Source organism: Botrytis cinerea, chromosome 6, assembly GCF_000143535.2.
Source record: "Botrytis cinerea B05.10 chromosome 6, complete sequence".
Lineage (NCBI taxonomy): Eukaryota > Fungi > Ascomycota > Leotiomycetes > Helotiales > Sclerotiniaceae > Botrytis > Botrytis cinerea.
Window position 1 is genome coordinate 1,484,255 of NC_037315.1, and position 27,063 is coordinate 1,511,317.

General features: G+C 43.9%; 9 protein-coding genes across 11 annotated transcripts; 3 read left to right on the forward strand and 6 right to left on the reverse strand.

The window, feature by feature from the left end:
* Positions 1–132: 132 nt before the first annotated feature.
* BCIN_06g04330 (hypothetical protein) lies at positions 133–3,069 on the reverse strand. The gene is made up of 4 exons (XM_024693522.1): positions 2,078–3,069; positions 1,891–1,977; positions 1,767–1,830; positions 133–1,661 (listed from the first exon to the last, which is right to left on the reverse strand). The coding sequence occupies exons 1-4, from the start codon at positions 2,900–2,902 to the stop codon at positions 379–381; spliced, it is 2,259 nt and encodes a 752-aa protein (XP_024549308.1). The 5' UTR covers positions 2,903–3,069; the 3' UTR covers positions 133–378.
* Positions 3,070–4,523: 1,454 nt separating this feature from the next.
* On the forward strand, positions 4,524–5,554 carry BCIN_06g04340 (hypothetical protein). The gene has a single exon (XM_024693523.1). It carries the CDS (start codon positions 4,698–4,700, stop codon positions 5,130–5,132), a length of 435 nt encoding a protein of 144 aa, XP_024549309.1. The 5' UTR covers positions 4,524–4,697; the 3' UTR covers positions 5,133–5,554.
* A 1,191-nt stretch (positions 5,555–6,745) lies between these two features.
* BCIN_06g04350 (hypothetical protein) lies at positions 6,746–8,108 on the reverse strand. Its single transcript, XM_024693524.1, has 2 exons — positions 7,430–8,108; positions 6,746–7,333 (listed from the first exon to the last, which is right to left on the reverse strand). The coding sequence occupies exons 1-2, from the start codon at positions 7,560–7,562 to the stop codon at positions 7,245–7,247; spliced, it is 222 nt and encodes a 73-aa protein (XP_024549310.1). The 5' UTR covers positions 7,563–8,108; the 3' UTR covers positions 6,746–7,244.
* Positions 8,109–10,903: 2,795 nt separating this feature from the next.
* BCIN_06g04360 (hypothetical protein) lies at positions 10,904–13,064 on the reverse strand. Its single transcript, XM_024693525.1, has 3 exons — positions 12,758–13,064; positions 12,491–12,710; positions 10,904–12,443 (listed from the first exon to the last, which is right to left on the reverse strand). Exons 1-3 carry the CDS (start codon positions 12,799–12,801, stop codon positions 11,205–11,207), a joined length of 1,503 nt encoding a protein of 500 aa, XP_024549311.1. The 5' UTR covers positions 12,802–13,064; the 3' UTR covers positions 10,904–11,204.
* Positions 13,065–13,071: 7 nt separating this feature from the next.
* Positions 13,072–14,901, forward strand: Bccwc25. Its single transcript, XM_001559212.2, has one exon. The coding sequence runs from the start codon at positions 13,283–13,285 to the stop codon at positions 14,687–14,689; it is 1,407 nt and encodes a 468-aa protein (XP_001559262.1). The 5' UTR covers positions 13,072–13,282; the 3' UTR covers positions 14,690–14,901.
* A 12-nt stretch (positions 14,902–14,913) lies between these two features.
* On the reverse strand, positions 14,914–15,902 carry BCIN_06g04380 (hypothetical protein). 3 transcript variants are annotated; one of them, XM_024693528.1, is made up of 2 exons: positions 15,358–15,902; positions 14,914–15,121 (listed from the first exon to the last, which is right to left on the reverse strand). In XM_024693528.1, the coding sequence occupies exons 1-2, from the start codon at positions 15,664–15,666 to the stop codon at positions 15,086–15,088; spliced, it is 345 nt and encodes a 114-aa protein (XP_024549314.1). In that variant the 5' UTR covers positions 15,667–15,902; the 3' UTR covers positions 14,914–15,085. The 3 variants fall into 3 exon arrangements, with proteins under 3 accessions (XP_024549314.1, XP_024549312.1, XP_024549313.1); XM_024693526.1 differs by having other exon boundaries at positions 15,299–15,902; XM_024693527.1 differs by having other exon boundaries at positions 15,192–15,902.
* A 15-nt stretch (positions 15,903–15,917) lies between these two features.
* On the forward strand, positions 15,918–18,244 carry Bcrho3. The gene is made up of 4 exons (XM_024693529.1): positions 15,918–16,462; positions 16,710–16,760; positions 16,831–16,880; positions 16,971–18,244. The coding sequence occupies exons 1-4, from the start codon at positions 16,410–16,412 to the stop codon at positions 17,444–17,446; spliced, it is 630 nt and encodes a 209-aa protein (XP_024549315.1). The 5' UTR covers positions 15,918–16,409; the 3' UTR covers positions 17,447–18,244.
* A 578-nt stretch (positions 18,245–18,822) lies between these two features.
* Positions 18,823–21,570, reverse strand: BCIN_06g04400 (hypothetical protein). The gene is made up of 2 exons (XM_024693530.1): positions 20,019–21,570; positions 18,823–19,951 (listed from the first exon to the last, which is right to left on the reverse strand). Exons 1-2 carry the CDS (start codon positions 20,988–20,990, stop codon positions 19,076–19,078), a joined length of 1,848 nt encoding a protein of 615 aa, XP_024549316.1. The 5' UTR covers positions 20,991–21,570; the 3' UTR covers positions 18,823–19,075.
* Positions 21,571–22,193: 623 nt separating this feature from the next.
* BCIN_06g04410 (hypothetical protein) lies at positions 22,194–26,443 on the reverse strand. Its single transcript, XM_024693531.1, has 3 exons — positions 24,833–26,443; positions 22,875–24,781; positions 22,194–22,818 (listed from the first exon to the last, which is right to left on the reverse strand). Exons 1-3 carry the CDS (start codon positions 26,369–26,371, stop codon positions 22,623–22,625), a joined length of 3,642 nt encoding a protein of 1,213 aa, XP_024549317.1. The 5' UTR covers positions 26,372–26,443; the 3' UTR covers positions 22,194–22,622.
* Positions 26,444–27,063: the final 620 nt, after the last annotated feature.

Genomic DNA, 27,063 nt, shown 5'->3' on the forward strand with positions numbered 1-27,063 from the left:
TTTTTCCTTCTCCAATTCTTCTCAATTTGTGTGTTTATACCAACTTATCACTTAATCTCATCTCTTCTTATGTCATCTCACCTCATAGAACATCTTTCAACAAATAGCAAACCAAAAGTAACAATCATCCAATAAAAGACATTCAAAAATTGTTCAGAAATTCCATTTCATTTGATTCCCAAGTCAACAAAAAGATAATCATCATGTTATGATATGATATAAATTTGCACATTTCGCAAAGTCCCCCAAATCAAGTTCCCGGGAACTCCTTTAAAACATATGAACACAAAAAATTACCCCCAATACCTGCATCATTAATATCATAATTTTTTTCCCTCTCCCAAACCCCATTTCATGAACCGTGCCTAACCTCACTTATCAACTACTTCTCTTTCTTGCCCATCCACCATATCCTCCCCCTCCCCCTCCTTTGCTACTCACACCTAAGCCGTCTTCCTCTGGCATCCATTCTTCTGGTTGAAAATTCGGATTATTGTAATGCGCCGTATTATAATGACTGTTTTTAAACGTGCTAGTTTGAAAACTGGGTACGGGTCCCTCTTGTAAATCGGCTGATATCGCCCATTCATACTTGCTTGGGCGAAAACTTGCTGCTGGTATACCTAATGAGATAGGAGATGGGATAGTATGAGGATTGGGTGGGGGTAGGGTGTGAATAGGAAGGGAGATTGGCGTATTTTTGAATGGGTGTGGCGAGGCGATAATCGGGGTAGGGGTATTGATTGAAGTAAATGTTGAACGATTGGGAAGACTTGTGACTGAGGTTGCGGATTGTGGTGTTGAGACTGAGTTTCCTGCAGGTGACATAGGTGACAAGGCGGTGGATGGCGCAGGTGCAAATGCTTGAGACATCGGCGATTGATATTGCGTACCAAAGTTTGGATATGGTGATGCGAAACTAACACCCGGGATACTGAGGAGGAGATCCATAGTTTGATATGGATTCATAGGAGGGTGTGCTTCAGTCGAGTGTTGATGGGTAAAATTCGTGGCTCGATTGACTTGAATATTTGAGCTCATGTCAATACTTTGCCGTACAAGATCCTTATACAAGATATCGTAATGACCAGGTCGATATAGGAGGTATATCATGGGACCTCCTGGGTTGGTGGGCTGACCATTTGAATCTTCAGCTTGAAACATGTGACTGTTGACTTGTGTCCCCTCACTGCGGTCGAGATAGACAATCTCAACCGAGAAGCGGGTAGGTTTCAGTAGAATGTCGATGAGCAAAGTCATACCAAGATGATCTATTTCTTGATTAGGCGGCTCTAACCATTCTTTTCGATATTGATCGATACCACCGCCGTCTGGTATAAAGCCTTGGTAATTTTGAGGGTTAGCTTTCAGCCATGAGCTAGCCAATAATCGAAAATGGTAAACGATAGCGTTCGAGATTTCTGAGTTGTTGAATCGATCCAAGATCAAGGATTCAGCAGCTGGGATAGAAGTATCCATTAAATCTCCCATGTCTCTCAACAAGGTGGTCGTTTCTTCCACCATGTCCTCGAAGATCCACGCGTCGAATCCTCCAGCCGTGGTGAGTAGACTGTTTAACGATAATATCCTTGCTAGTTCATCCTCTACCTGACTTCTATTCCCCATTCTCAGTAAAGTTTCAAAGTAGGAGAATCCCGCCGCTAAACACCAAATAAGTCAGCTCTACCCAAAACAATAGCTATTGACGGCGAATATCATTTCGTTTGTGCACGGGTATCATCAAGCACCAAGCTCAGAGGACTTACCCCGCCATCCACAATTTCCATCCCCAAGAATCGGTCGATAATGAGAATATTTCTGAGGTAATGCCTAGCACCAATTGTTAGTGATGGGTAGCGTAGAGCATACAATCAGCTATCGATCACTTACAGAAGTTTTCGAAACATATATTGGGTCAGCTTTTGCATATTCTTCAGCTATCACCAAGCTGCTCTTCTTTTCCCCCACTAATGGGCCCTACTGGACTGTCAGTTCAAGCTCTGTACTACAAAATGCCACCAGTTCATAACTAGTTTGAAGCTTCTGTAGTGATAGCAACAAATCAAAAGATTCATACCTCCAACGCTGGTTGAAATTCTCTAGCTAAAGCTTCCTGTGCTTCCATATCATTAACTCCATTGACGCCGCCGTCCTCCATTTTGTATTGTTGCTGATTGTGATGTGCGAATAATGGTGGTAGAGAAGAATTGGGATTGGGATTGGTGTTGTGGGGTAGGTTGATCGTGCCCGTAAGATTTGGGTTCGAATTCGCAGGGCTACTATTGATGGGATTAAAAATTGGTTGTTGCGGATGCCGTTGTTGGAATTGTTGCAGGGTATTTCCCAGTCCGTGGCCCGTCGTCGTACCTTGTCCTGGTTGAGTTGCAACAACAATTGAGTTCAGATTATCCACGATGGCTGTCGTTGTTGGTGGTGTACATGCCGAGGGAGAGGAATGAGATAAAGAATTTGAGCGTTGCTGCTGCTGCTGTTGTTGTTGCGCGTGAGATTGTGGGTGTGAGTGTGTGAGTGTGTGGCTGTGGTTGTGAGGGTGAGGATGAGCGTGAGGATGAGCGTGAGGGTGAGGGTGAGAGTGCGATTGAGATTGAGATTGAGAGTGGGATTGAGGGTGCGGATGTTGGTGTTGGAGTTGGTGTTGGAGCAGTGATTGTGTGTTTGAAACGGAATTGTGGTTGAGGTTATGGTTGTTAAGATTTTGATTTTGATTTTGGTTGTGGTTGTGGTTATGATTGTGGGTGTGGGTGTGAGTGGTGTGATTGTGGTTGTGGTTGTGATGGAAATTGTTGAAATCCAGAAGTGGTGGAGGAGGTTGTGGTTGTGGAGATATATTTAATCCATATGTAGAGAAGGGTGAAAATGGTGTGGGTTGTGGTTGGAACATGATAATGAATGGAGTGAGTGGTGAGATAGGATAGGATAGTGCTTCCTTTTTTTTCTTCTTTCTTCACTCTACAACAACTCTCTTATTGTTGCAGGTTCCTGTCGAATATTACACTTCACTCTTCACTCTTCACTCTTTTCTTACTTCACTCTTCTCTTACGTCTTCCACTTCTCTCTTCTCTCTTCTCTTCTCTCTTCTCTTCTCTCTTCTCTCTCCACCTTCTCTCACTCTTTTCCTACTCCGTCCACGTCTTCGTTTCTGTCTTCCGCGCGCCCTCGTCTCTCTCCCCAAAATCACAGATCAGAGACAAATAAATTCTGCGAGCGGAACGGGATTCTCCTCTTGCACGTCGTCGTCGTTATCTATTTTTCCTTCTCACCACACGCAATTAAAATATATGGCAGCGAAGAGGTGGGAAGTGACGGGACTGTGAACGCATCCAATATATAAAACTCGAGGGACTCAAAAGACCAAGTAACGAACAAGTACAACGTGAAGCACAACCGCCAATAGATCAACGAATAATGTGACGGATTGACAAATCGATCAATTGATTAATTAATGGATGTGCAACAGAACCGAAGCTTAACCAAAGCTTAAAAAAGTGGTTTGAGCCTTGAGAGAAATCAGACCATCAATTGATCCAGGTCCAAAGTGACATCGGCCGTGGGAAATAGATGTGCTAGTGATGATAATGATAGTACGAGTGATAATTAATGATCGACAAGAGCAAGACGCGGAATGTAACGACACCCAAGCCCTGGAGGATACTAGTAGCGTACGCAAGAGAACCTCGAAAGAGTGAGGGAGTCTTGGAGGAAATTGATATCGGAATAATAATAACTAAGATTGATATAAAGATGGATGATCCTTTTCAAGGGGGGTCAGGCCAGGTTGGTCGGTCGGTCGGTCGGTCGGTCGGTGGATTGATGGATGGATGGACTGCTCGATGGATCGATATTCATTCACACTGTCCAGTTGCCGTGATCTGATGTGAGTTGCGTTTTGCTGGTGGATGAAGATGTGCTCTCCTCTCCTTTCCTCTACCTCGTCCTGGTGTATCGATATCGAAATGTCTTGGATGCTTGAATGTGGCTTTTGGGGGCGTCGTGGATGAAACGTTATTGGAGTCGCCTGGGGAGTTGGTCCTTTATGTGGTCTGCTTTGGTGCGACGCACCATGAGAATATCAAAAAGGCGATGGGGGAGTAGAGGCAGAGGACCTGAACGACCGAGCGAGAGGCCAGGACAGGGCTCGAACGGGCTAGGGCAAGTACAGAGCAGAGCAATATGTACATGTACATACGGTGAATGGAGATGTGAATGGAGATGTGAATGTGAATGTGAATGCGAACGTAGTTGTAGATGTAGATGGAGATGGAGATGGAGATGTAGGGGTGCAAATTACATGCAATGAGTACCAAGAGACGGGACCAGGGGAGGAGGGAGGAAGATGGGAGATAATGTCAATGGACGGAGTACGGGAGAAAGAATGAATGGGGAGAAAGATGGAGACAGGGTATTGTAGACAAGGTCCAGATTGGCCGACGACCTGGCCCTCCAGATACCAAGAATGGATCCGGAAAGGGGGTATTGGAGTATGTGCTATGTATATGTATATGTATTCATGTAGCGAGGGTAGCGAGGGTAGCAGACAAATGAGCAAGAGCAAGAGCAAGTACGATATACCGTACTTGGATTGGAGAGTGACGAGGGGATCGATCCGGCCACGACGCAAAGCAAGTGGATTGACGATAGTTATAGATTTGGTCCTTGTATTGATTTGATTCTGTGTATGTCGCATGTGTCGATCGTGCTTATTTTTTATACGTCGTCAGAGTCTATGTCGCTCTTCGTGCTTCAGAGCAGAAGCATTATACTTCCGCCGTCCCAGTATCTGTTATCTCCCCCCTCTCTCCCTGCTCTACTGCTTTCGCTTTATGCGAGAATCCCGATTCCTGGCTCCGTAACTCAGCACAAATCAATCACGGCGAAATACTCCCACAGAGGACAATTTTTGTTTTCCAGCTTTATCTTGTCGTCCCTCTTTGACTCATTCACATGTGTGCGCCCAGACCCTTCTCACAATCTCTCTTCTGGCTTCCTCTTCGTGTGTCCGCTCGATGATGGGCTGGCTGATGCATATACCGGTAACCTCACAGCAAAATCCAGTACGGGGGCCCTGCTCAAATTGCGAAAGGATACCGTTCGTTCGTTCATTCGACCTTGACCTTGCGTATCCTGTCGGTTCCCTTTTGGTCTTGGTCTTAAATCCCTCGACAAATGACGAGGAGCAGGAATAGAATAACAATATGCAATCGGTATGTAGGGTACTATATCGCTTCGCTCTATCGTCAGGTCGATTTTAGATTCAGCCAAATATGTAAGGAGTGCAGGTGGGCTAGAAAGATATTTCCAAACGAAACAACATATACACGAGGAGATTATATTACGGAGATGGACAATTGAATGGGCAGTTGAATTTTCCGTGGTTCCTTTCTTTTCCCAATTCTACCTGAGTAGAAATCGTGGTGTTTATGAGGTGTCATCAGTGAGCTAGACTTTGGGCTTGGTCTCGTCGATGTAGCCTGATGTATGTATGTATCTATGTATGGCTATGTATGATATTGTATGGCAATTTTCGATTTGACATCGTACTGTAATGTATGTATGTAACGGATGCTAATTGCCCCACCTTTTCTTCTGCAAATGCCCGATGGATTCTTCTTCCGTCGGTCGTGGAGCTGCAGCTGGGCAGATTTCTTACGTGCTCGGCTGCTAATTAAAAATTGCATGACACTGTTATGTTATAATGAATTCGTTGTTGTCGATGCTATTACTCTTATGCTTGTTAGTGTACGTGCATGCTACAATTGGAATCTCCCAAACCCCCAAGCTCCCAGATGCTCCTCAAATCTTTGCCGTGGAAGAAGTACATTTGTGTGAAATACGTAATATACACATGTACAAATCTTCTTGCCACCGGAATCAATTGCCTCAGATGTAAGAAAATCACTAAGGATGGTCCAAGGTTTCAAATTGCCTGGTCGCCTGTGCAGACGTTCAACTCTCCCCGCGGCTGCATGAACTTCATTCACATCATGTATCCATGAACACGGCCACTCTGCAAAGAAGCTTGACATCCTGCGTATCAAGGTTTTCGCGTAATGTGTCTGTAGCTGAACGCTGCATGAATTGTCACTCCTTCCAGCTTCCAATTGTCGCCGTTTCATTTCACTTCCTTGGTTCGGAGGTATATTTCATGTATCACCGCCGTCTTCGTCTTTCCATTCACGTCTTCCATGCCGACCGATCAATCACCCACGATAGACATAGTTCTGTTCCTCTAACCTACGCACCCTCCCGCGCGCTAATAGCGTTTAATTCCCCATTATGGGACTCTTCATACCTTGATCTAGTTATATGGCGTTCGATATATCACACCACCCTTGCCTGCTGACACTTGATGCGACCTCACGAAGTCCCCTTCTCCGTTATTGGTTGCTTCATTGGCTATTCTCCGTCTTGGCATCTCGATATCGGAATTTTTGGTTGCTAACTTACGAAAATCATCCCCCGTATCTCACTTAACATTACGGAAGGAGAATCGACGGAGAAGGAAGAGAATTGAGAGAAGGAAGGATTCCGCAAAGGAAATGTGGAGAAGAGAGAAGAGCGAGGGAAGAATTCAAGAAAAGGAGTTCCTTGTGGAAGCCGAAAAGGAAGAGAACACGGGTAGTCACGTTGCCTTTCCACAATGAGGGGAAGGATTAGGTTTCACACACGGGAATGTAGTGATGGCTTTGGTATCACATCACACCCGTGCGAAGATAAATGAAGAGTTCTCGATCATTCGTTGTCTGAATCGAGACCTTATGTATGGTTATAACAAGATAGATGTTTAACATGACAGTCTTGGAGAGTTACTACCCTTTTTCAACATCACCAATGGAGTCTCTTCATTTAGAAGTCTCCGTACTCCATCGGGGGTAGTTTAAAGTAAGTAGGCGTGGCAAGGAAACCAGCAACTATCAGAGCACGACGCATCCAACAACCGTCTAACACGAGCAGCAGCATTAACCAACAATTGCTAGGCAAAGCGCAACAACCGACATGGGAATACGAAGAATTTGAATTAAGGGTTCTAGAGTTTCAACTTTGAGATAACCCAACCAGATGTCGATATGGAATTATCCATGATGCGATTGGCTGAAATGAACGCACTGATTGTTTGCATCCATGCGGGCCGTACTGCCGCTCACATGTAACGATGTATCATTCGTCTACTCGTCTCTCTTGTCTCGCCCTTTCCATTTTTTTCCCGAGGAAACGGCACCCTCTCTCATTCCCCGAAAGTACCATGCTCATGCCATATCATGCCCATGTACCCCCGTATTAAGTGCTCAATAGTTTGAAACCCACAAGGCATGCCTATAGGAAAGAGAATCGCCCTTGTTAGTGATCGGTATCGTACAATGAGTGGCATGGGAGCGATCATGCTCATGACATCGAGTGTACATGCCTTACCTATTGAAATAATGCCCGTCAATACATACATATACATAGCTCCGGATATTGCACCGAAGATATATTGAGGTTGCAATTGGGTGAAAATGAATACATCCTTTCGGCCTTGTCTATCCTCCCTCACACTCTTCATTGTCACAGAATAATCGCTTACACGATATCCCGTGAGGAAAAGCTTTTTTCTCCTCCTGCTACCTACTCTCACTCAATCATCCTGATGCTAACGGTAACTCAGCTTCCCAGTTCCAACACGGCGTGCTTGCGTGCATATACACCCTTATCATGCAGGTGGCCTTCTACCATTACTCTATATTGAATCTTATCCAATTCGATGCAATCTTGAAATTGAAATATCGCGCACTATTCCGCCTGTCCGTTTGTTTGTTCGGTGTCGTGACCAGGTTATAGATTATGTGCATAAATGGCACGTATGAGTACTGGACATTGCATTTCGTGATGACGAGCAAAACGATAGGGCAAGAAGATTTTTCCAGGATAAGAAACAATTGATATTGATGGTTGGTTGCCAAGAGTAGGGTCAGAGTAGAAAGCAGGAGTATAAATAAAGTATAGTGACATTGATAGACGAGAAAAGCTATTTAGCAAGCTGGGATCATGGGTTCGGGGAAGCTACAGATTGTCCCCTAGCATTTTGCTACACACATAATCTTTGGTCTACTGCAGAATGAAGAGTTAGACTTCTTTCAATCGTCTACTGTGATGTAGGGATTTGATTCGCGATCCACCAATAGGACTTCACTTATAAATAATACGTACTAGACGTGCATAACACGGGAATGTGTTCATGATCTGGATACATACGATTAGCTGGATGTATCCAAGATGTCAAGTAGTCAGTCATAACTTTGTGAAAGGCAAAAGACGGAACTAGTCAGTAAGATTTATCTGACAAAGTACTAGAACATTGCTAATCTCAGGAAATGCGGTTAAAATCTTACATGCCCCTTCATCAAGTACCGATAATCGCACCAATTTCATTCATAGTACCAACGCATGGAAGACCTGACCACGGAACCTCGCAACCCACGCTCCCCCATGCTGCACACTTTATCTCATCCCGACCCTACCATGAATGATGATCTCTCCTCTCATCAAATAATGCATCTTACATCAACACATCTATCATGCCTCAAATCCTATCGCACACATCCCGGGAAATGAGACCTACCCACATCCTCGCACCCGCACCGAGAGTCAACGTACCTCTCATCATCGTGCATGACACAAAGTTCCATGCTACCCATATGATGTCTATCACATCTCACAAAAGCTAATCATTATCATGAATGCGTGAGGAACGGTAGCTAGGAGCCCCTCCGGCATTACCCCGCCAAGTCTACACCCAGGAAGAACTGAGTTGGCCCGATGCTACATGAAGACAATGTGCCTCCCTCATTCCTCCAAACATACACCACATGAAAACCCTATCGACTATTGGCCTACCACGTTTCTGAACTCTGGTGCTCCTGATAGGCTATCATTACGTCTACTGAGTCAAACATGACTAGGGGTGAATCTCCCGCATGTATAATCTGATCAAGATCGAGATTAGATTATATGCGTACTAGATTGATTGCTCTCCATGCATACCGTATCACATGTTCTACACAGATGGGTCTAAGTATATTTCATATCTAGCAACCATGGCGAGAAGCAACTAAAGAAGGTACCTAACAGTATGACTTTGGTGTCATCTACTTCTAATTTCGGATGTACCCCTCCATCTCACACACCTTTATGTGTATCCTATATGTTGTGAATACAGTTAATCAGATGCTGATCTCACACACATCTGTTGATCAACAAGCAGTCAGAGTCAGATCTTAATCTTCACCACAGTTCCTCATTTTGGTGTTCAGCCGTTCACTTTCTCTGCTGCGCTACCCAAATCCTGCATCTTCAAACCTTACTAATATACCAAATCTCACTAGAGTGAAGCAACCCCCTCACTTCCCGCTCTCTGCTGAGATTCCCCTCATCTACGGAGCACAGCTCCCATCTCCAATCCCTCAATCTCTCTACCAGGAATCCAATCCTACCCGGGTTTCAACGCATCCAGTCCTACCTTCACATCACCAGCACAACCCCATCACATCACATTTCATCCCTGACCCTTTCCAATCCAAGGATCTCCAAGCCTCATCAAGCTCATCGTTTCAAGCCCATTCCAGCCGAACCAACTTTCTCTCACCATCTTCATCCACACCATCCACTCTGCTCTAGATATCCCAAGACCAAAATACCGATCAACCAGTCAACCAAACACAACAAGAACTTTCATCAACCACTAACAAGATAACACATGCAATCAAACATGCTCATCTAACCTTAAACCTCACAGCTTCATTTCTCCCAGCCCTCGCTAATCGGTAACCCCCATCTCCAGCCAGCCTCGAAATGCACCTCCCATACTCCCTGCATACATATACATACACATATACATATAGTGACATACATACACCCAAATCTTCACATCTACACCCCAAAACCCTACCACAAACCCATGAATCGGATCAACACCATCTCCGCCATCTCTCCACCGCAGAAACCAGACCAAAAAAATCCACCATCGCGAGATACAAACAGAGCAAGGATATCGAAACCGCAACACCGGCTCCGAAATTCCCACCTCACCTTTCTCTATCCACGAAGCCCCCCCTCCTTACCTTGCACCCTCTTTCTCCCGAACGTTGCAGTGCATTGTCGTGCAAGATTTTCCATCTCGATATATGAGATGTGTATGAACATGTACATACATACATTACATAGATTACACAAACCAACATACCTCCTCACCCACCCCCGCCCCCACGCCAAAGAACATCACCTCCTCAGCACCGCCTCGTCTCGTTCTCACAACCAACAGACCAGAGATATTCCCAAGCTATCACCAATCCTCCATCCGTACCTGCCAGCTCGCTCATATATACAAAGTCCCACCGCTTTACCTCAAACCACTAACTAATTATATGTATCTCCATAATACACAACACATACTCACCACTAGCTTCCCAACCATATATCATCCATCCACCCACCTACCAAGCTCTGTATATTCTCCCCATTTCCTTCCCCTCACCCTCACCCTCCATCCCCATCTCCTACACTATCCCCCCCTTTTCTCTGTACCTCTTACCTCACACTTCCATCCACATCCCGTTGTATCCTCCGCAAACAGGATCCCCGCAACCCAACACACACGTACATGACTCCCACCGGTGTCTTGACATATTCTCACACCTGCTTATTTTCCCCTACTACTCCTATTGTAACACCTTTCCCCGTATCATGCCCTCACCTCGTCAGCCTAGCCCGTGTCCATTCAAGATATTTTATATGTATCCCCGCACTCGTTCCCCTCCAGTCAAAACCTTAGCCATTTCGCTCTGGTTTAATGAAAGAACATGCTTGCATACACAATACATTGGAACTTTTCAGTTGCTTTGGAGAGAATGGTGTTGGATCATGATTACTACATAGATGAATGGATGGAAGATGCATAACTATAAAGTAAGTGTTAAATTGAAATACAAACGAAGAAAATGAAATTTGTATGCCTCTGTTCATTAATTTATGTATTTATGGTAGGTAGATAGATAGCTAGAGGAGGGTACCTATCCATTGATCATAAGTCATCTATCATCATTACCGTGATCTCTCTTAAGCTTCTTCATCAACTCCCGACTCCCATACACTCCATGTGATCTCAAGGTATCAATATCGTACCTAGTGTTCACCAGATTGATCAATCAAATCATCCTAGCCATCCCTTCTTAGCCCTTCCGCCCATTGGAAATCTACCTCCCTTTTGTCCGCCATGTCTCAAGTTACTCGTGTTAGCTGGACTCAGATATCCGCCCATAGAACCTGCATCCTTGTCTATATCCCCAATTTGATTGATATCATTCATCCTAAAGCCCTCACTCTCTGCAAAAATGGTTTCATATAATGAACCTATGGCTGTAGTCCATTCATGCATTGCCTTGAGACGCTCCGCATCACTATTATCCTCGATCTCAACAGTTCCATCTTGCTGATTGATCTTTCCATTGACTTTCTTGTCGACAATCAAAAAGCCTAGAATATCCTGGACCTCCAAGACGGGAATCTTGAGAGCTTTGCCAATGAAGTCGAGCTTGAAACGGGTGTAAGGAGCGATCAATTTTACCACGGCTTTGGTCCTCATATTCCGAGTTACCTCGTCAATATTTTCGCGGATGAAGGAGTCAGACATAAGATCTTTGTTGTTCTTTAAAACGTCTTCATATCTGTGAATATCATCTCTTTGGTAGGCATCGACTAGATCGGTCATTGCGGCGATGCGAGGATCATTTTTATATGGTTTGGTTTCCTGTGATTCAAAGGGATTGATATCAGATTTCATCAACATGGTTGTCAAAACGAGATACTTGAGAACCTGGATTCGCTGTAAAGATCCAGCTTCATCGTAATCTTTGAATGATTGAAAGAAATCACTCTGTGCATCCTTCCAGTTTTCCTCGGTCATGTGCATCTTCCCACCACATTCTCGAATGATACCCATAATCCTAGGATGTGGTACTGCTGATTTGACCTTCAAAGCTCTTTCATATGAGCGCTTCAATTGCTTGTTATTCTTCGTTTCGGAATGCATTTGAATCTCGAGTGCGTATATCTCCAAAGAGTAGGTGCCCTTGCTTGGATCGTCCGTTCCATCTTCCAGTTCACATGCCTTGCGAAGTTCTCGTAGCTTCTTAGTTGTCGCAACGTAATCCTTGCGGTCGAGGCAGAGTTTCGCCAGTTTGATACTGGTTTTCAACCACAACCGTTCATTGTTGGTACTTTGAAAGGATTGTAGGGTGTTTGAATAAAATTCCTCCATACATTTCCTGGCTGCATCATCTTCAGTCTTCTTCTCGATAAAGTCGAGGATATTGTTGATCGATTTTTCAGAGTAGTTTCGAGTTACTGCGGATTTGACGTAGGTAAGAAGTTCGAGATAATGCTCAACAGCCTAATTAATTGTTAGATACAACCACCTGGAACAAACAAAAACCCTACCTTATCATATAGAGCAAGATTAAACTCCATCTTTATAGCTTGTTTTAATCCTTTGAATCCCCAATCACCTTTATCTTGCTCGAGAGCTGGAATTCCCAAAAACTCCTCAATCGCACCTTCAGGATCTGTAGATTTCATTTGTTTGGCATTGTAGTATTTATTCTCAATATCGACATCTGCATCTTCCTCGTCGTCATTCTCTTCATATTCGAAGTCATATCTATGAACGTTAGCTATCTATCGATTGTCTGGCAAGGCTTCACATACTCCTCCTGATCTGAATCTTGCATGAAATCATCATCGTCAGACATGTTTGCGATTCTTTTGGTTCGGTAGTCAGGCGAGAGTTGAAAGTACGAGGATCTATGCGGGTGAGATATGGACGGCTTTATGCAAAATAATTCGAAAGTTTCGTAATGGGGAGCAAAAAGATATCGTGGAATGTCAAAGGTTGAGGTACAGTAGTGATAAGGCTGTGTGTCGTTTTGCCTAGAGCTATCCCCGCAGTCTTGTGCGATTGGCTACAAATCGCTTAGCGTCCATCCTGCCTTTCTGATTTTGAAATGCTTCCGCCTTGTGATGAACGTTAAACATCTGTTTGTATTTTATCGTCAAGAAACATTGCAACTTATATCTCGCACAATTCTTGACTGCGAATAACTTATTCTGGCTTTGAGTTCATTGCTTCATTCTTCGAATCCCACATTTGGTATTTCTTGTTTGTCAAGACCTCACCTGCGACCACGATTTATCTTGAACTTGGTTCTACAATAACGTCAAACAACTTTCAAAATGGGTGGCGATCTCAACTTGAAGAAATCATGGCATCCCCATTTGATGAAGAATCAAACGCGAGTATGGGAGGAAGAAAAGAAAGCCCTCGAAGAAAGACGACGTACGGAACAGAGGATCAAGGAGCTTAAAGAAGAACGAGCGAAGGAAGAGATCCAAAATAAACTCGAAGCCGCCGGATCCAGAAAACGAGTTGATCGTGTCGATTGGATGTATCAAGGTCCATCCAGTGGTCAAGCTGGAACCACTGAGGAGATGGAAGGTTATCTTCTTGGAAAGAGGCGCATTGATGGGTTGATAAAAGGCACAGAGCACAAAAATCTCGAGAAACAAGCTTCCGAGGCTAGTTTCATGGCTTTACAAAATGCGAATACTCTACGAGACACAGCAGCGAAGGTTCGTGAAGATCCTATGCTTGCTATCAAAAGACAGGAGCAGGCTGCATATGAGGCTATGATGAATGATCCGATCAAACGACGCAAACTACTTGAATTGGCTGGGCAGGATTCCAAGGAAGTTAAGCCGAAGAAGGAAAGAAAGCATCGCCACCATCATCGGCATCATGATGACGACGATGAAGAGCGAAGACGAAAGCGCAGGAGAGAGGAAAATAGGGATAGCCGGGGAGAAGATCGCAGTAGCAAGCGTCGCAGAAGTGGTGATAATCACGATGAAGATAGAGATCGCAGAAGTCGCAAACACGAATATCGACGACGTTCAGATTCATATTCAAGATCCCGTTCCCCTATCGAAAGGCGAGAAAGGCGAGATAGTTTTGGCAGATCACGAAAACCAAGATCAGTATCACCGGATAATAGAGAAAGAGGACGGCCAGTAAGAGAAAGAGACTACGATCGCCGAAGACCTGTGTCGCCAAACAGACCAGGCAGGGATCAAGACAAAAGAGAGAGAAGGAGAAATAGTTCATCTCCAGATTCCCGATCCCCCACTCCAGAACGACGAAGGTCTCCGGATCGGAGAAAATCCTACCCGGCAGATAGAGAGGATAGAAGGAATGGTTACGACCGAAGGGATAACGGGAACAGATACGATAATCAACGCAATGGGAATGGGTATGGCAGACGCGATGATAGAAGACCTCCAGCTGGACATCAACAGGCAAATGGTCCTTCGGAAGAAGAAAAGGAAGCTGAGCGACAAAAGAAATTGGCCGCGATGCAACAAGATGCATCAAGCCTGGAAACTGATCGGGAGAAGCGACTCAGGGCATTGGAGGAACAGGAGAAGGCCGCCCATGAAGCCGAGGATAGAGCGCGGACGAAATCATCAAAGTACTCGGATAAAGGCGATTTCATCAATGGTCTCAATCGAACGGCTGGAAATATGAATCTCGGCGATCGAATTGGGCGTCGTGCAGGACAAGGATTTATCAAGGAAGAGGAGTGAATTTGTTTTTTTGTTTATGTGGAAGATGATGGAGGTGTGTTGTTATTGCACGGATACCCTTAAGTATGGCAGATTGCATGGGGATTTCATTGCCATGGGAAGATGATGACTCGTTGTGGTTGTTGTGCTTTTATCATTGCGCAAGATTGCAGATTAGAAAAGCAATTGTAATAGTTATACAGCTTTCAATTTGGAAAGTTGAATGCTCTCCACCTCGCGCCCACTCGTAATGTTGATTGATCCACTATGAACAAGGCAAGACTCATTTATGGACCCGCGGCTCTACAGAGTGCACACCAGCAATTTCCTCCTTTTCAAGGATTTCCCCCCTCCCCCCATGGGACGATCATCCGCTTTGTTGTATCTGCCCAAAATTCTTCCATTTTCTATTTTTTTTTATCTTAGTGTTCCGCCAATTGTCAAATGAAATTCCTAGAAATCAGCCACAGCGGTGTTAGCTGATTATCAATGTATGGTTGTGTTATAGATATCATATGCATACTATAGGATGGAGAAATTAGGGAATTATCGAGTGGAAATTATAGAGCACCGACAGACTGCAATTGTAGGACTTCGCAGATGCTTTGTCGAGACATCCATACGACATACATAGATTCCTCGCGTACGCAGCACCGAGAGAGTGAGTGTTGATCTTGCTGCACACATACATCATTCCCTTCTTCCTCGCATGTGCATGACTCTAGAATCTTCATCTTTTCCCCACGATATGCCATCGCATCCGTGGCATTCGGTGCTGGGGGGTGGATATGTATAATGGGACAGATACGCTGGATGCAGGTATCTGGAGACTCTCCACCCGCAAAAGAAAGGAAGACGAGATCAGGCCAAAAGCAATGGGCGATGTGGAAATCAATGCAAATGTAACATAACAATAAACGTGTCCAGCTGGCTGGCTGGGCTGAACGTGAAGACACCTGGGGGGGAGGGGATATGCTAGAGGGGTCATCTGATGCCATGTTGCTTCATTGCTTCGTTGCTCCGTTGCTTCGTTGCTCCGTTGCTTCGTTGCTCCGTTGCTTCGTTGCTTCGTTGCTTTGTTTATGCTCGAATAAGGTTTCTGGTGAGTAGACGGAGGGAGGGCAGGTATGCTTCAACAATGTTCCCGCACTTTATCTACGAGATGCATACCTAGGTACATGCTAGATAGACACCCTTGCATTTATGCTGATGATATGACACCCGTACTGTACTCACATTTCTCTCATCTGCAACGGCCATGCTTTCCTTTCGTCCATTGACTTGTTATTATATCACTCGTGTACCGGTATGGATGGATGAATTATCAATCAATTGATTGATTACCTATCAATTGTCCAATTACACAAACTCCATATAATAAAAATAACTTGCCCACCTACCCACCACTACCCTTCGACCACTACTCCTCCCACCCTAGTCATTCTTTGGCCTGGCCCCTTTAAGGCTCAATCTTCGGTCCACCAGTCTATCCATTCATTCATTCATTCATTCATCCATCCATCCATTCATCCATCCATCCATCCATCCATCCCATCCCATCCCATCCAGTCACCCAGCTACTTTTCAATCCTGGATTCATCATTCTCATCCTTCTTCCTCCTGCCAACCATCTGATTGTCACTTTCTACTACCACCTGCCTTCATATCGATAGGCATTCCTTCGCAATCACACATCTACATCCTTACCTACCGGAACTTACATCATCTCATATCGTGCAATATGCCGTGTGGACTTGGAGGTTCAAAAACCACCCAAAGGAAATTGGTCCTATTGTATGTTATATGTGACTTTTCCTTATCTGCATGGAGGATCTCTGCCATGGAACTATATACCCGTCATTCTATCATATGGATCAAATTATGCGACGAAAGTGCAGTCGGGGTCGAGTCGCATTGGAGGCGCAGTGGGGGAAATGATGTATTCGTTTTGATGCTGCGATTACGACGTCAATTGATCTATCATCGAAGATGGGATTCCCAAAGGAATGAAACGATTGCTAACAATTATTTTTTATTGCAGAGGGGATGGTGCGTGTGGAAAAACGAGTTTACTGAACGTTTTTACGAGAGGGTAGGTTTGGACTTCTTATGACGTTGTGTTGGAATTGTCACCGCAGAGGAAACTGACGTGGGAACTTTAGATATTTCCCAACGGTATACGAACCTACAGTTTTCGAAAACTATGTTCATGGTAAGTTTCGCATTTTTCAATTCCCTTCACCATTTTATAACTACGTCATCATTTTCGCGGAATCCCAACTCACGTTCGTGCGCTATCTAGATATTTTCGTCGACGGTACACATATCGAACTTTCCCTGTGGGATACAGCCGGCCAAGAAGAGTTCGATCGATTGCGATCGCTTTCCTACGATGATACGCACGCGATAATGCTGTGCTTCTCGGTCGACTCGAAAGATTCCCTCGAAAACGTCGAGTCCAAATGGGTAGGCGAAATCGCCGAGAATTGTCAAGGCGTCAAACTCGTTCTAGTCGCATTGAAATGTGATTTGAGGGAACAAGGTGCAGATGATGAACCGGCAGAGGGAACAGAAGGTGCAGAGCCAAGAGAAAAGAAACCAATGATTGACTACAATCAAGGCTTGGAGGTGGCGAGGAGAATCAATGCGCTTAGATATTTGGAATGTTCGGCGATGAGGAATAGAGGAGTGAATGAGGCGTTTACAGAGGCGGCTCGGGTCGCATTGAGTGTCAATCCAAATGGGGGTGATGGAGATGGAAAATGTGATGTCATGTAGGGGATGTATAAAGTTTGAGGTAATCTCGCTTTTGGAAAGGGGATACGACTTACTCTTCATTTCTTGATCTGGGTTTTGGGAAGGCAGGCTGGCGTTGGAGGTTCACGTGTGCTTAGGTGGTACATATAATTTTACTGGAGGTAGAAGGAAACTCTCAAGTGTTCTTCTGAAGGGTTCCTTCGAATCCAACTTCGGGATAGGTTTACAGCGGCAATATGCAGTGGGTGCATAGCCTACACCTACCTTTACTTTCTTCCCATGACAATTCTTGGGGATAAAATGGAAGGGGGTTCTTCAATTCATGAACATATTAACTTCAATTTCGACTTCTTGGTTTCTTCTTCATCTTTTTCTTCGTCTTTTTCTTCTTCTTCTTCTTCTTCTTCTTCTTCTTCTTCTTCTTCTTCTTCTTTCTTTCTTTTCTTAGATCGAAAATCCATGGCGCTGGAGTAGAGAAAAGTGCTCTTATGATGAGGGGATGGGGGAACATATAGATAGGGATTAGTGTGGAGGATTGAAGAAGTTTTTGGGATGTAGATTATTGGGGGGAATTTAGAGGGCTAAAGGGAGGGGTGAATGATGGATCGATGAGTGGATGGATAGTATAAGTCAGGATAGCATAGGATATGATAGGATATCATTTACTAAAAGAGTTATAGTAGGAGAAGGAGGAAAAGTTGATGGATATATCGATATGTAAATAGCGAATATGGGATTGATGTTTTGTGTATATGTATTTATGTATTTTTTTTTATGTTTTTATATTTATGAATAGAAAAAGATGAAGTGAATTTATGAAAGTTTTTGGAGGGGGAGAGGAGGGGGGTGAAAGGGGTTGAATTTGATTTTGGTTTTGGAAGATGTGTAGATGTGTAGAAGTTTAGAAGTTTAGATGAGATGAGATAAGGTGATTGTTTGGGAATTGAGAATTAAGAATTGAAAATTAAGAAATCGAAAGAATTAAATATATATATATATATCTCTCTAACTTATTCTTGTCTATAAAATAAAGATAGAAATAGAAGAATGAGAGAATGAGAGTATGAGAGAATGAGAGAATGAAAGAAGAAGTATTAAATATATAATATATATCTATCATCTATTATCTATTTCGATATTAAGAATCTTGGATAGGTAGATAGGTAGGTAGGTAGGTAGGTAGGTAGATAGATGAATATAAAAATGAGATAGGTAGATAGATGAAGATAGGTAATAATAAGTAAATAGATATATGAAGGAGATGAGCGAACAAGTAAATGAGTAATAAGTAAATTGAATGTGTAGAGGTATGTGAAGTGGGTGAGGGGTATATTCTTATTTATAAGTATTATATTAATTAGAAAGATAGATAGAGAAGAACAGTCGATGTAATGATATGAAATTTTTTATTATATGCGGAATGAATGAATGGATGGATGAATGTATAGATGAATGAATAAAGTATCTAGTCAGGATGATATATGATATATATATTATAAAATCGATTAAACCCATCATCAAAAAATAAGAAAAACTCAACGCTATATATTACATGAAAGACAATCAATCTCTTAACACCATTGCTTTTCCATCAACGCCTAATCTTCGTAACGTAAATTGTATCCCAAGTAGAAAAAGCAAAAAAAAAAATCATCCCTCTTTCCCAAACTCCCCTTTTAAACCCATTTCTACATCTCTCTTAAAAATCCACCATCCCTTCTCTGCTTTTCCCTTTGCATTCTTCGCAATTTGCTTCCTCCTTTTCCTCGGATAATTAACCGGACTCTCGCCTCCTACAAAAATAGCCACATCGTAAAACAGGCCTCCGATTAACGCACCCGTAATTGTCGCGCCCCAAGCCCCATAAATCCACCATGCATTCGAGACAGTGAAGACTTCGCTGCCGTAACCTACAGCTGCGGTGGCGAGACGTGGACCGAAATCTCGCGCTGGATTCAGACAGGCGCCAGTGGTGTAACCAAAAGCCATGGTGAGAACAGTGACGACGAGACCGACGATGAGCGCGTGCATACCTGCTCCTGGGGGTGCGTTGGAGTCGTCTCCGAGAGCGAGGATGGTGCAGGCGAGGATGGCGGTGGCGACGAATTCGTTGAAGAAACTCGCAGAGGGGCTAGCGAAAGATTGGGGTTGTGTGTAGAAAGATGTGCCTGTGCCTCCGGATAGTAGGTTGACTACTTGGCCATTGCCGAGAATACCACCAGTAGCATTATATGAGGCAATTGCATCTTTGTAGATACCGTATGCAATGAGTCCGGCGAGAAAACCGCCGAGGACTTGCGCGAGGATATAGATAAATGCTTTCCGTATAGGGAAGCCTCTAGATATACACAACATGAGGGATACAGCAGGATTAAGATGAGCACCGGAAATTCCACCTGCGATGTAGATACCTATTGTGATACCTAAACCCCAAGCCCAATTTGTGGATTGATAATTGCCTGAAGTGTCTGCCGAGGTTTGAACAGCTAGATTAGTGGCTATACCAATGAGGACTGCTATCATTGTCTGTGGCTTTGTTAGATGTGTGAAATAAATTATTTGCGAGATAACCACTGATAGATAAATGACTTACTGCTAAGCACTCGGCTAATGGCTCACGAAATCTGTCACGAATTGCTGCCAAAGCATTGTGGTTGTCTTTTTCCTCTCGGATATACTGCTCCGCTTCTTCACTAGTCAGAGACCATTCGTCGTCTTCTACCTTATCTCCCCTCTCCAAATCAAGCTCATCATCATTCTCGTCGTTTGCAAAATCCGCACTTTGTGTCGTAGAATGAGGAGTTAGCGTTGAGCCTGAGGGATGTTCCTCAACATCAGAAAGTCGATTCGTATTTTGCCGGCCTAGGTCCCCTTCTCCATCATCCTGAGGAGATCTCCAATCATCCATAGGGTTGTCTCTCTCGGCTAGCGGAGTGCCATTGTGATCTAGTATGAAATTCTCAGAATCCTGCCTATGAGATCTATAGCTTTGTCTTCTCCCTCGCTCTTGTTGCTGATGTCCATAACCTCGGTCCTCTTCATTCCTGCCAAGTCGATTCGGTTTCTTTTTTGGCTGTCCTTTCTTTTGATCGTCAATCATACCAAGTTGTGGTATAACCTCAGAGCTTCCTGGTTCTGCATTCTCTGCATCCTTGTCCTCGACCACGCCCTGTTTCCCTCGCCTCATTCCCGGCCTAACCACTCGCGGGAGAGGCTTCGCCAATCCCCATACCGGCTGATCCTTTGGCTTTTGATAATTTGGATTGAGATCGTAATATTCTCTATCGACATAATGAGGTTCGCGCTGAACTCCTCCATTATTACCAGCTAAAGAGTATTGCGGTCGATCTTCGAGTGGTGTATTATTTGTTTGCTGACGTGCTCCATGGGGCCGTGAACTTGGAATACGTGATCTTTTAGAGGTATGAACTTGTCCATTTGGACGAACGTTCCTCGAGGATCTTGTGGTTCTCGTAGTTCTTTGTGTGTTCACGCTGCCGTCTCTGGCCGAGGGCGCTGGAGTATCATGGCCAGTTTCTCGCCCCTCAACATGGTGATCTGCCATGAGAACGCCGATTATGATTGATATTGCCTTTCTTCACTCACTCACACAATATCAAAGGGCAACAAGATATAGAAATAGCTTCTTGACGAATGAATGAAATACGCTTACAAGAGTTTTCACACTCACCTTGAATGCTGTAGCCTCATATAGCATGATGTGGAAGGCGATTCCTAATTGAAAAGTCGTCATAATTTCGTCGATGGAGGGGAATTTTGTGGGTAGGATCGATATCTGACAATGGCAAAGTAGAAAAATTAGACGTTGAAGTCATGGTTTGAATCAGCATGTGGATCATTCGGAGCTATTGGTCCTTAGTGGGAAAGAAGTTTTGTGGTCCTGCCGGCTTGTAGTATTGTATCGGTATTTGCAGTAGTTCCTGCCAGTTTCTTTTTAAAGATTCCGGAATTGACTTCCATTCGTATGGCATAAGGCGAGATCGACAAGTTGGAGATTCGAGAAAGAAATCCAGTAAGGATGAGGGGGCCAATCCTGAGAAGCTTGTTTTGGCTTTTGGGCTTCAATCTGCATGGTTCAATTCCTCGCAAGAATTTACTACACGTGACTTCGGTCCGATTCAATCAACTTAACCGACATTTCTCTTCATAGGTCGAGTGAGTCGAGTCCACATGTTGGCTGTGATTCGTGAAGTAGGAGTAGAATCTCCTTGGTCTCTTCATTTTCTATTGCAAGACCATACAGTGGACGCAAACAGGTATCTTGATTCTCCATCTCTTCTCATAACGAAACCATTACTCATCAAATGTCCCATGCGTTCTTATGCAAGAGTCCATGACATACAAAGATAGCCTATTTCTTCTTTGGTCATGATCGACCTTTTAACTAAGACACTTTCGTTCGCGTCTTCTGTTTTGCACCTCTTTTGAAGAATTTCTCTCGCCTTGCGGAGTGTTATCTCCACAAGCCTTATTAAATGGCACTCAGAGTGGACTCCAGGTGCTGTTGTGATATACCCGTTCAAGTATTCGATCCGGCTTTGAACTCCTGCGTTCGTTCGAATAGGACGCATTCCCGCGATGAGTACTTGTTTCATTACGTCGAGCATGAAATTACTATATTACCTGGCGTTATGATGTATTTTGGTAGCTACCTTTCATCTACTTGAGCGCACCAGATCTTGAACTGCTGTGTCATTCATATTGGCGAGTGTAGTTGTTTGACTCTCCACAAATTTGACAAGTTCAGTGGACTTGGAATTGAATAGGCAGGTCAATCTTAAACTTATACATCTATCGGAATGGCAAGAAGTACCGACTCTGTGGGGGGTTGCATCTTGTCTGTAACAACAGTGCTTTCTTGATCAAGATACCGAAGGAGTGAATATCAAGAAATTCTTAAACAATGCAAGGTCATCGCAAAAGGTCGAGGTAAACTTGTAACTCACAAACCACGACTTCCAAGTTCTTTGTGTAGCAAGCATCAAACGAGAATTCAAGGAATTCATTGCAGACACACACGTTCTCCCAGATTTGTGTGGGATCGACTATCAGAATGCGCATAGATAGGTCCAAGTAATCCCACCGCCATAAAAGATTATAGCCAAATATTAAACACCTCGGCCGACGGCCAGTCCCTTCCTTACCCACAGTTTATCTCTCCCAAAATAAACATCTTTTACGTCATCATCGGAAACCCTTGAAAGCTCGACACTGAATTGTTCCAATTCTCAGGGTTTGTGATCCACCCGATGATCTCAAGCAATTTGCTCACATAGTCGTTGATTTCCTTGATATCTAATTGTGTATCGTCCCAGGATACCACACAGCAGAAGCGTTCCGTATTCGACATACCACAGTTCCAGAAGAATCCACTATAGATTATGGGTTAGTCACCTTTTTGAAAAATTTGAACATCAAGATCTCTCACCAGTCAGGCCAGTCCATTCTTCCCAAAGGTTTCAGAGTCGAATAATCGCTAACATCAGCATCGAGATACCTCAAGCTTAAATCCCAATTGAATACTTGTCGCATCGCAGCCTCTTTCGCAATGGGCCCCTCGTCTTCGCCTAGCTCACTCAGAATCTTGAACCATGGTGCATGAGTGTGCGAACTCAATGCTTTCTCGTCTTCGCTTATTCTTGTTAAAAGTTCACCGCACGTTTCTTTTGGCATGACCTGTATCATATTCATATTCCAAGTCAAAGTGGGGCCATCAATACTCATGGCAGGAGGTAAGCGATCTGCAATCCACTCTGGAAGGAATGGCCAATTACGACCTGCGTCGAAGTTCTTAAAAATCGCATATGGTTTTCCTGTTTGTATGACGTTAAAAATGCAGATGGCAGTTTTAACAATCACTGGCGCTTGGATAGAGTGTTGCATCCGAAGCCGCTCAATGTCAGGGAAATTCTGCATTCGCGCAATTCTCGGTCTTGGCTGTGAATTAATATTAAGCTTCCTTCTTTTGGTGTTGCGGCTGATGAAATTCTTCGACCTTTTGTCATTCCCAACCATCCAACCAGCAGCTCTTTTTGGTGGCCATAGAGCCTCAGTAAATTTCGAAATACCTCGAAGTCTCCTAACATGAAAGTTGACATCTGAAAGGGCGAGTGAGCTATTTCGGTATTGTTGATACATATCAGCAAAAAGTCTAAAGGCTGTGCCAGGTGTAGCTATTGCCTTTGGATTTTGTATCAACATATCAAGATCGCTATACCATCCATATGCGAACAATGCATCAAAGACGGAATGATTCAAAGTCAAGATCAATGCCGATGTATCTTTGCCCTCAATGTCTGCAATTACAGCTTGGAACATTCGATCTTCATAGTCTTGGTCGGAATCATCAATGAGAAATTCCTGGATTTCTGCCTCGTGAGAGAGAGTTTTTTGCAAGATCAACATGTCGTACACAGCTTGGGATGGACGGAGGACCGCATGAACAGCTGCCGTACCTGAAACTTCGACCAAAATAGTGCGCAAAACCGGTCTGGTCATCAGAGATTTCTCCAATGCTGCACGAACCTGGCTGGAATTGCGTTCCTTGATTTCGAAAGCTATTCTGTGGCGATATGATTGTGGTCTTTGTCCTTTCGCAAACTCCTGGAACGTGTCTTTGATTGCCAAAACATCTTCTACGTCACTCTCCCATGTTAAACCGAACTTTTGCAAAGCTTCGTTAGCCGCCTCGGCCAGAGTATGATGATGTTGGCGCATAGTCTCCCCATTCACCGAATTTGGTACTTCCCTAAAGGAATGATTAGATGCATTCGGACTGCTTTGGCTCTCATTAAGAGTTGTGTCATCTGAAGGGGAAGCAGGCGAGTCTCCATGATAGCTCCGCTCAAAAAGATGCTCTGCTTGCTGTTTGATAGTATTGTTCTTCTCTAAATCTGGCAAGTATAATCTTTGACCAAGTCTGGTCCACAAGATCTTACAAAACCTCAATTTTGTAATGCTATCGGCAAAGTTTGATACATCATCTTCGACTGGAATGTCACTTGGTGCCGCATTCATAAGCTCTGCCCAGATCTCTCGCAATTGAACAATTAATTTCTCGCTGGGGCTTGTCCTCTTCACTTCTGATATTGTGGCGAAATGCTTGTTCACGATGGCTTTCAATTCTACCTTCCGAATCTTTCCCGTCGCAGTCATTGGAAAGGCTTTCAGATGCAAGTCGTCTAATGTAGTAATAGAATAGAGTGCATATTTCGGACCCAAATTTTGTATTATGAGTTTGGTCATTTGTGCCTTGGTGACTTCTCTCGGAAAAGACTGTAAGACTGCGACGGGAACCTCACCGGCTATGGAATCCTCGATGCCAATCACTTGAGCCTGTAATTTTCAAGGTCAGTTTAAAAATGTGTTTCAAGAGTTGGTACTCACAGTTATGTCAAGGTCCTGAAGGCAATATTCTATTTTCGACGGAACCAAGTTTTCGCCCCCACGAATGATGATGTCTTTATAGCGTCCACTGATGTAGAGGATATCATCTCTGTCTATCATAGCTTGATCGCCGGTAATGAACCACTTCCCAACACCATCTGTATAAAACGATTCAGAATCTATACCATTCAAATATCCATCGATGACTGAACTCCCGCCAATGTGAAGTTCTCCAGTTTCGCCTTTGTTTAAAGGTACATGAGATTTCGGAGAACATATTTTTAATCTCGCCCCTGGCAAAACTTTTCCCACTCCAATATGATAGCCATTCTTAAGCATTGTATCATCACGCCTCCAACTTACCATAGGAGAGCCCTCTGTCATACCAAAGCCTTGAATGACTGCCTCGCTACCAAGATGCTCCTTGCAGAATCTAACATCTTCATCTTTTATCAATGTTCCTCCCATGGTTACGTATGATAGAGACAGTGAGTTCTTTCCAGGAAATTCTGGATGTGCAACAAGTGCTTTCGCTAATAGAGGAACGGCTCCAATATGTGTAATATTCTCTTGTCGAAGCGCTCGTAAGGAGGCAGTTACGTCGAACTTTTCTGTAGCAAATACCACAGAGCTCCCGTCTCTCCAACCTCGGATAGCTTGGCCCATTGCGAAGATATGCCACACGGGCGTGTGAAGTAACCATCTGTTCTGATGGCCGTTTTTTCGGGCAACAGGATCATAGTCATGTGTTGCGGACCAGATGTTTGATGCAGTGTGAGGGCATCCTTTTGGGAGTGAAGTTGTTCCACTTGTGAAGAGGATCATTGCAAGTTCCTGACCCGGCTCTGCACTCTCATTATTCAAAGGGGCAAAAGTATTGTTTTCCATCGGCAAGTTGCCCATTATTCCAGGTAGTGAATGCCAATTCCTCCTCCCTTCAGAAATTTTCGAAACTGATATCCGAACTTTGACATTATCAAAACTCTCAAGAATCGGGGATATATCTGGATCTAAAGTAACTAAGACTTGAGGTGGAGCTAGGCTCAGATAATGTGCAATGTCGTTATCCGAACTTTTTGGGTTCAAAGGTACAAATGGCATTTGGAGCCTCGCGGCAACCCACAGAAACAACACCCATTCAGCGGAATTCCAAACTAAAACTACAAGGTTGTCACCCTTGGTACAGCCATGTTGTTGCAACCAAGTTGCCAATGACTCGGCCTTCCCGCGAAGCTGGGAAAAAGTCCATCTCAGTGGTGCTGAGCATGGTTCAGGTGTGACCACTTCGACCTCGTTTTCATTTTCATTGGTAATGGGTGGTATATGCATCCCAAAGTCTGCTTTCTCAATTTCGAGTCGTGGGATAAGGTGGTCTAAAGGCTGCCAAAGCGAACAAAGAGCTTCTTCATCCGCATGTTTCTCTGCAGCCGCAGCAAACATGTCCCATAAGCTTTGATTTAAGTTGGGAATTTCCAGACCCAGGCACTCGGCCTTGAGTTTTCCGACTGGAAACTCGTCCAGAATTGTCGAAGTATCCATGCTTTAGCAGATGCAGTAAAGAAGGTGTATCAGAATCTCAGACACTATGAAGTATAGTATTTAAGTATTGTCTATAACTTTATAGAAAATGTAGAAGTTTTCAAGGATTCCGCTACACCGGAAAAAAATCAACTGTCACAAGAAAACAGCCCCGCCATGGGTTCCAAACCGTTGGAAAATTAGTCAACGTGGATCCAAACAATTTAGGTTTATGCATCAAACACAACAAAACAGCCTCGCGTTGTACATCTATCTTACTACTAAGTATTGACCTTCCTTGTACATGAGAATGGCAGATGATACGACATCAAACTTACTTTTCTGGCATCATTAAGAGCGGTCCTTCCTGCCTTTCTTGGAATATCTGACCACACATCCAACAATGAGTAATATTCAATGGCGCTTATGTTGACGGGCGGCACATGGCTTCGTCGGGCACCTCGCTTAAAATTGCTGACGATGAGCCCCGAGTCTCCCAAGACAAAATAATATCTGACCATGTACTTGATCCTTCTACGAAATGTTGCTAGATACATTTTAGAAATAAAAACAGCAGCCGGAGGCTTTTTATGGTTGTCAAGAAAGCCGTCATTTGAGTGCGTAAAGTTGCAATTGGCAATGCAAATACATTTTTTAAAGTGTTGGTTCTTGCTAGTCGTTTAACGTGAAGAAATATCTTTATCGTTTGAAGC